Source organism: Planococcus citri, chromosome 2, assembly GCF_950023065.1.
Source record: "Planococcus citri chromosome 2, ihPlaCitr1.1, whole genome shotgun sequence".
Taxonomy (NCBI): Eukaryota; Metazoa; Arthropoda; class Insecta; order Hemiptera; family Pseudococcidae; genus Planococcus; species Planococcus citri.
In genome coordinates, this window is record NC_088678.1 from 73,241,997 (window position 1) to 73,251,375 (window position 9,379).

The window sequence follows — 9,379 nt, forward strand, 5'->3', positions numbered from 1 at the left end:
TCTTTAAGGTATACAGTTCATCTACGCTGTTTAACTTTCCCTATTACGTCAGTACGAAATCTTCTTTTTTCTCGCGACCTCATAACAGGACAAAACGCTGCCGGTATCACTCGCCACCTTTTGAACAAAAAGGTAGGTAACAAATCGTAATCATTTTTTAATTCCAAAACTTTTTTAATACTCGGAGTCTTCGTCTACTCGCAGCGCGGCGTGGCAAAGGTCTTTATATAAAATTACACGCCGCAATCGAGTTCTCTCAGCTCGTTGGCAAGATGTTAATGAATTTATCAACGATTGTTTAAATTTTCATACAAGAATTTGCATTTCGCGGTTCTCGCAAGCACGAAACCTTATAATATAAGTATAAGAAAAACAAATCCGAAGCAGAAGCAATTTCCAAGAAACAAAAATCAATTTAGACCTTTTTTCCGTATGATAAATCAGTACAAAAGGATGAGCGAGATAGGACAGGGCAAAGGGGGATGGGTATCTGGTGAAATGACAAAAGTACCATATAAAAGTTTAGCAACAAGGTTTCTTCGTTTTTTTTTTCTTTCTGCACAAATCGTAAATAGTAAAAAAAAAATACTGTAGATGGGCGAAGAGGTACCTACGCTGCGCTATTATTACTTTTTAATTAACATCAGCATGGCATAGTCCAATGAATTTGGACATCCGAGATGCTCAGTACGAAGAGAAATAAATTAAAAGTCGAAAAAGTTAAACTTTCAAATATAAAAGAAGTGGAATGAATTAGTTTGAAATGAGTTCGACGAGCCTGCAAGCTTTGTGCAAGTGGAGAAAAAACAGCACACAGAAAAGAGAACTCGCCAAGAAGAAGAAGAGGGGTGCTGGAAAAAAACCCACTAATGTTTAGCTTTTTGAGTTAATGAGTTATGCAAATCGAAAAATCAACGTTTTAAAAATAAAAAAGACGAATGAAAATAAAAACTTTTACACTTCGTCAACTTTAGCCGAAAAGGTTCCGGGCAGACAAACCGCGTACATCCGATGTACCTCGTTCATTTCCCCTCCTCGGATTCGAAACACACCGCCTATATAATATTTAAAAGAAACCCAACCGAGGGTTGCATATTGATGAGATATGCGCTGGCCAAATGAAAGAAAAAAGGGGTGTCGAGAATCAACTTAGAGAGGTACATTCGCGACTCGACTGTTTCCTTCGGTAAGTTGACAAACGTTACCAGGTGTGAAAGAGATCGGAAAATCGTTTTTTCTTTAGAACAGTAAATGAAAAATTACCGACAAAGTTTTTCTTCGTTTCGTACTTTTCAGTTTTAATTATTCTTTTCTCGGCCGCACCTCTACGTTGCCCGATTCCCCCTATCTGTGCTCTTCGCCCCAATGACGAGATTACAAAATACCGACGCTATGACGGTTTAATGTGACAGCCACGTAGAAATACGAGTACCGAAGAAGGGAGCGATAATTGTTGGAAAAATTGCGAAAAATTGCGGTTTTCTAATATGCCAACGCGTGTCAAGTAGCCTTTTTGAAAACTGTTTCAAAACGACAAGATATCGAATGGTATATTTGTAGAAATATCGAGTTGAAAGGAAACACTTCTGGAATGATTATTTCACCAGCTGAATAATCGTCAAGTTCGATGGATGAAAAAAAACGAGTATAATGGAACAGAAATTGAGAAATTGAAAAAAATATAAATAAAAGTGCAGAGAACATTGAACAGAATTAGGAGACTGTTGGAAAACGAATAATGAAATGAAAAATTAAAAGTACATGTGAAAGTCATAAAAAATTTGTAGAGATGAAAAATATTATGAAAAGAAGTTATAAAAAAAATCAAAAAAAAAGGTCCCAAAAATTATTCAAAATTCATAAAATCACTGAGAAGAACTTGTGTAAACCAAAGAAAATCAACTTCAAAAATGAAAAAATTTCGAAATGTTGTCTGGAGTGTATCTTTGCCTACTAGTGAATTGGATGAAATTTTTTAAATTCGAAATTTCAGCCCAATGCAAATTTTTTGATCGTTAGAGGAGGATAAAGAAGGGGGAAGGTTACAAAGAATTTTTTGAAAGTTAAAGACGAAAATTTTCACTGTTTTTTATGTTCAACACTTTCGTATTGAATGTAACTTACTCATTCAATTCTATTTCACAAGTTTTAACAATTTATTTATTTTAAAAGGAGGCAAAGTGTTCCCCGGCCCATTTTTGGCAATGTTCTTGAAAAAAGAGAGTTTGAAAGTCGTAAAAAAATGGCAAACTACAAATGCACATACTAACCGCACCAGGAAACTCTGTGAGCTGGCGCCCTCTGATGTGAACGGAACCAACCTAGATTGAAAGAGCATATCGTAAGATACGACCACGAATGAAATTCTTCACGCTGAAATTCGTTTTTGGTTTATGGCATGAAAACTGAAAAAATTTGAACAAAATCCTAAAAAGGCATAAAAACATTTTCGAACGCATTAATATTATTTAAAATATCCAAAACATATCAAATTTCTCGTAAAGTTTGGCCAAAATGGCTTAAATCGTAGTTAGAAACCTATTAAAATTATATAAAAACATGAAAATAAATCATTACAATTTTCAAAAAATCGCCAAAAACTGATGACATTTTATCGGAGGGATGAGTTATGAGGAGTTTTTGTCCTTCTCCTCCTCCCCCCTCACAGGGAATTTTGGACTAAAATAGACCCTCTTGAAAAAATTCACCATCAGTTCCCCAAAAACATCATAATAGTCGGGGAGCCCACTTGAGGATAAATTGCACCCCCCCCCCCCGTCGATCCTCCGGGACAACTTTTTTCTTAAAGGGGAAGTCCTAAGGAACATTTCTAGCCCATGTACTCAAAAAAAACTTGGCTCTACTTACAAAATAGCGGTCATTTTGATTGACAGGTGAACAGAAATCACAGATTTCGTGCTCCAACATAGGACTTGCACAAATTTTTTTAAACCGTACAAAGGCAAATCGAAAGATCAAGCAAAAATTTATCACCTGTCAAAATTTAAAGTGCTAAAGTACGTTTTTCGATTTTTGGTGAATTTTTGAAAATCAAATTTAGGCCAAAAATGAGAGGAAAAATCAAAATTTTATCAAATAGACCAAGAAAGCTGAAATTTGGGACAAACTCTATTTTCGACATGACAAATCGATTGGAAACTGTTTCAAATCGTTTTGAGCAGTTCTGGAGTCTCCAGCAGATTTTTGAAACTCGAAATTCCCACAAAATTTCACCAAAATGGAGTTGGAAAGCTGAAATTTATTCTGTAAACATAATTTCAATGCACTACGAAGTACTGCAGGTAAATTTCAAGTCGTTTTGGAGCCTCCGGCGGCTTTTTGATAATTTCTGGAGCCTCCATTAGATTTTTGAAACTTTAAATTTTTACAAAATTTCATCAAATGGCGATGGAAAGCTGAAATTTACTCTACACTCCAATTTTAACATCCTCTGAAGACGACTTCAAGTGGGTCCAAATCATTTTGGAGCCTCCAGCGACTTTTTGAAAATTACTGGAGCCTCCAGTAAGATTTTTGAAACTTGAAATTCCCGAAACATTTTACCAAATGGAGTTGGCAAGCTGAAATTTACTTCGCAAACTAATTTCAATACGATATGAAGTCGACTACATGGTGGTTTAAAATGGTTTTAAATGATTTTGAAGCTTCCAGCTACTTTTTGGAAATTTCAATTTTCCAAAAAACAACACATGACCTCTCAAAAAGTTGCTGGAGGCTCCAAAACGACTTGAAATCCACCAGAAGACGAATTCGTAGCGTATTGAAATTGAAATTAGTTTGCAGAATAAATTTTGACTTTCCATCTCCGTTTGATGAAATTTTTAGGAAATTTAAAGTTTCAAAAATCTAATAGAGGCGCCGTAATTTTCAAAAAGTCGCCGGAGGCTCCAAAACGACTTGAAATCCCCCTGCAGTTGACTTCGTAGCGTATTGAAATTAGTTTGCAGAGTAAATTTCGGCTATCCAACTCCATTTGATGAAATTTCGTGGGAATTTCGAGTTTCAAAAATCTGCTGGAGGCTCCAGAACTGCTCAAAACGGTTTGAAACAGTTTCCAATCGATTTGTCATGTCGGAAATAGGATGTGTCCCAAATTTCAGGTTTCTTGGTTTATTTGATAACATTTTGATTTTTCCCCTCATTTTTGGAACAATCAAAATGACCGCCATTTTGTAAGTAGAGCCAAGTTTTTTTTTGAGTACAAGGGCTAGAAATGTTCCTTAGGACTTCCCCTTTAAGAAAAAAGTTGTCCTGGAGGATCGACGGGGGGGGGGTTGCAATTTATCCTTAAGTGGGAAGGGAGGTAATACCAGCCCCATAAAGCTGAAAGCTTTAAAAAATTTTGGAATCATCTGCAATTGAAAAAAAAATTTTCGATGGTGAATTGGTATTGGGGTAATTAAGTAGTACATATAACGCAAGTGAAGCAATGAAACTAATCATGGAGGTCATTGACCTTTTTTGGGGTCTGGCATATGAATATAAGTAATCAAAAAGCATTAAAATTATTCAAAATGATCAGAAATTATGAAATGTCATCAAGAATGGCATAGAACGTGATTAAAACGTATTGGAAATTGTGCAGAATAAAAATCTCAAAAAGCATGAAAAATCATTAAAAATTACAAAAAATTGGTAAAATTTTTGATCATTTTTAAAACTTGTTGAACTAAAAATTTTCAAAAACGATTAAATAATTTCAAAGTACGAAAACTGAAGAAATTCCAATAAAATTTGACGAAAATTGCATAAAGAGTGGCGAGAACTCGTTAAAATCACGTAAAAATGCAAAAATATAATAATTTTTGAAAATTATTAAAAAAAAATTGGTATTTGAATGCTTATAGAACATCTCTAAAACGTGTTGAAATTGCGTAAAAATACTTGAAAGATACCTATTTCATTACAATTTTGTGAAATATGTACAATGAACATTGCACAAAACATCGTTAAAAGATGTTGATGAAATCGCATTAAAATTTTTTTTATAGAATATTAGAAATTAGCCAACGGCCGAGTACCTACTTGAATGTGTGTGTTTTTTTAAAAAAATATTTTTCGCAGCTTCACGAGAGGGAAGGAGATATTGCAACACACTCGCGACCTCCTAAGTTGACCTGGGAGACTTTTTTTGGTTCTGGTATAAGCATCAAGTGGATGCTTCATGCTTCGTACACATTGATTGAAATTGTTTTTTAGATTACATAATTTACGAGCAATAAACACTATAAAATGATTATCAATAACGTTATCAAATTCAAAATATTATGTATTAATCAACTGCTAATTTATTTTTTGTTTCAGGTAAGTGATTTTATGTCATAAAATTCAGGGAAGAATGGAAGATGGGTAAGTCAGTCATTGGCGATTTATATCATTTACAAATTGAAGTTCGATTTTCCAACTATGTATGTACATATCGACATGTTATTGCATGTTGATTTCAATCTCGCTAACGTAGAATAACGTTGTAAGATGATTTTATATTTGTAAGTTGTAAGAATTTTTGAATTTCCTTGTGTAGGAAATGATGACTAGATCAATGAAGGAAATTTGTACAATACTAAAACTAAAAGGAAAAGAATGTGGGTGCTGTTGCAAATTACATATTAGCATACCTACAGTTGATAAGGAACGAATTCGACAGATGTTGCCAAGACGGCGGATATGTTATCGTTCTTATCGTCTCTGGTTATTGGCGTTCGAACCGATTAGAAAATTCATTTCTTTACCTTGTGTATGAGACCGTTTTTTGTATAGGTGACTAGTGTTTATTTTGTTTTATTGCTGGACCGTTCAGTAGTTGGTTATTGTGATCGTGTTAATTTTCTCGCTGTCATTGTTCAAAAACAAGAATATTTACATCGGTATGGTAAGTAGACTTTTTTCTTATATATCCAATAGAGGGCTAAAGGCCTAAGTGGGTTACATAAGCCACCCTTTGCTCTATGAAAAAGTATCTTAATCAATAGATAACATTTAAAAAAATCGAAAAATTTACAAAAATTCACTTTTGGACAAAATTTTAGCCTCTGAAGTTAGTTTTTGAATGCTGAATTTTGGAAAAAAAAGTGGAGTGAAGTCTCCTCTCTAGGGAAAATTTTTAAGCATAGATAGGGTAAGTGCAGGTAATATGGGGTACATAAGTTCAAACTCTTCCTGAATGGAGAGAAATTGATGAAAAATGAAAATTTTTGCGACATTCGAAAATTCAAACATTTACCCATCTGTGATAAAAATTGTGGCCACTAAAATCATTTTTACTATTTTTAATTTTTTTTTTTTGAAAAAAAAGTTCAAAATCGAAATTTTTGAAAAAGTGCAGGTAATATGGGGTACCAATAAAAACTACAATGAAATGACCTTTGAAAAGCCAAACAAAAATGTTTTCCAGTTTTTACATTTATTTCACGCACAAACCATGGTTTCCCATGATTTTTTTCATAATTTTTTGATTTTTCGAAAAAATTGTTGAAAATTCACCAAAAAATGGCAGATAACATGAAGTACTTGTAAAAATGAAAATAAACGAATAAAACAAACAGGAAAAATTATTTTTATTCATAATTTTTGCATTTGTTAGTGTTTTGGTTCAGAATATGTCAAAAATCTGCAAAAAAACAAGGTACCCCATATTACCAGCATGTGAAAATTTTAACGCCAAAAATGTTCTATTTTTTTTTTCAATTCAGAAAAACGACTCACTGAAAAAGTAAAGTATGAAATAGATAGTAAAATCATGGCTCTTTCCGACACTCTACTTGAAATTTCAAAAAAATATGTACTTATTTTTCGCGAAAACGTTCAAAAAACTTGACGTATCTGTTTTGGGGTTGCATGAAAAAGTCACCACCGACGAATAAAAAAGAGTACACGTGACCAATCGCCTCCGGGTCTGATCAGATCATCTTAGAATCATTTAAAAACACTCCTTAAATTTTTTCCTGTTGGATAGCACCCACATAATACAAAAAAAGCGGGTACCCCGTATTACTAGCAACCCCATATTACCTGCTTTTACCCTACGTTTTTTGCTCAAGAAATTTCAAAATGTGATTTTTTCAATTTTTAAAAACTAATTTCTCAAAAATGAGTCAAAATATTGTGAAATACTCGTACCTGTCAAGTTTTTTCTAAGATTTTAAAGGTCTGACATTAGAACAATCATTTTTTTAGAATTAGCATGCCTTCAAAAAAAAAATGTGACTAAAAAAAGTCTGACTGGATAATTAATATCTATCTATAAATTAACTTCGTCTTCGTCGAGCTTTTATAAGTTAAGGTATTTAATAAACAGGCATTTCTGTAATCAGTTTTGAATCTGTTAATCAAGTAGGTAAGTACCTATTTTATATGTAGTTGTTCAAGCTTCTCCACTACTTGAGTTTGTGAAATATGTTGCAGATTAACCCACAAGATCTAAAAAAAGAACAAATTGTCGAAAGTCAATGTCTCACGAAAGCCAAAATAAGAAAATGTACTTTCTTATGCACAATCGATAATTACTCGGTTGTCGCTCGGAGAAGAGGAGAAATATTGAAATCGTCAGCGTTTTGTGCTACTAATGATGACTTCAAGTGGCATTTGGAACATTCACTTAGGTACTGGGTATGAATTTTATTTAGAGAGTATAGGTAACCTCCGTATAGGTGCATCAATCCTTTATTTACCAATCATTAATTTTTTGTCGGAAAAATCAAGCTGAGGCGATTAATATCATTTAGGTAAATACGAAAGTATAGGTACAAGATGTTTGATGTTTTTAAGTTATTGAGTAAAATAGCAGTAAATAAGTGAATGAAATGAAGTTTCCCTCGATGAATTCGCAAAATACCTATTCAGTTTAAATCTTAGATTAATGGGTTTCCATTTCAAAAGTATATACTTATATGAAGAATTTAGTACCTAGTTGTTATTTCGAAGATTTTCTCTTTATTGCAGCTGTATGTAGAGATGTGAACCAATTTGTAGATTAGGAAGAAAACTTTTTTTTGGGGAGTCTACTTTTCTGTAGTTACGTAATCAGTTTCTTACACACGTAATGGACGACTTGTTTTTTTTTTATTTTCTTGCTGTTGCTTGGTTTAGGTGTCTATTCGGTTATAGGTACAATTTACTAAATTAGGTAAACGTCATGATTTTTATATTAGTAATTATTTTTCATTTCAGTGATCCAAACGTGAATTCGGCTTATGCTGCACTCGAATTATGTCCCAATTCTAGAAAAGATCTTGAAAAGCACGGTTCGGTATCTGGAAATGTGGAAATTTCTGCGCTGAAGCCTGATCAAAGCAAACTTACAACCGAAACCACTAACTTCACTTTTAAGTTTAACGATAACGAGGAGAATCTTAAATGTAAATTCAAATACTTTATCGCTATGAATTACATGGAGCAAGAGGAATTTCAAGACCAATTAACGATTCTTTGCGAACTAAGCTATGTAAAAAGTTGCGACATTGTGAACGTTTCTTCTCCATATTGTTCGAGTTCAATTGAAATTCTTGAATCTAGCCTCCCAAAAGACTTGGGACGATTATACATCGATGGCCGTTTCAAAGACTTGAAAATTTCAGTCAAACAGAAAAATTATCTTGTTCATAAAGCTATTCTAGCTATTCGCAGTTCGGTTTTCAACGCCATGCTCGGAAACGATATGCAAGAAAGTAATAAAAATCACATTGTCATCAACGATATAGAAGAAGAAATATTTGAAGAAATGTTACACTACATTTATACCGGAACAACAAAAAATTTGGACGAATTAGCCTTCGAATTGCTACCAGTAGCAGATAAATACCACCTCAAAGAGTTGAGGATCATGTGTGAAAACGTTCTGTTAAAGAAATTATCTACAGACAACGCTGTCAAGATTTTAATATTGGCTGATATGCATCATGCTGAAGAATTGAAGAAGGATACTCTTGAATTTATCAAAGAGCATTACGCTGATTGCGAAGATTTAAAAAATGCTAACGTTTGGAATGATTTAACAAGCTCTCGTGCTGAATTATTGAAAGATATGTTGAATGCTTTTTGTAAGATTTAAAGGATTTTTGTAACGTTTAATTTATATAAAGAACCAATATTTTGAAACATGAATATAATTCAATGTGAAATCCTTTTTTATTGGTTCATCGACTCATCGTAGATACATAGGTACTCGAATATATTTTGTTACCTATACAATATCTACTCGAATATAGGTAGTGTAAGATTTATGGGTTTAGGTAGTCTATGTACTAAGATTGTAATGTAGGCCTAGTTAGCGTTTTAATCGATTTATTTTAAAAATGTGCCAAAATAATAATCAAAAACTTATTAAATTTCTTGTAAAGTTTGGCAATTATTGCATAAA

General features: G+C 33.1%; 1 protein-coding gene across 1 annotated transcript; it reads left to right on the forward strand.

The window, feature by feature from the left end:
* The first annotated feature begins 5,696 nt into the window (after positions 1–5,696).
* LOC135837667 (speckle-type POZ protein-like) lies at positions 5,697–9,379 on the forward strand. The gene is made up of 3 exons (XM_065353019.1): positions 5,697–5,893; positions 7,426–7,622; positions 8,191–9,379. The coding sequence occupies exons 1-3, from the start codon at positions 5,891–5,893 to the stop codon at positions 9,068–9,070; spliced, it is 1,080 nt and encodes a 359-aa protein (XP_065209091.1). The 5' UTR covers positions 5,697–5,890; the 3' UTR covers positions 9,071–9,379.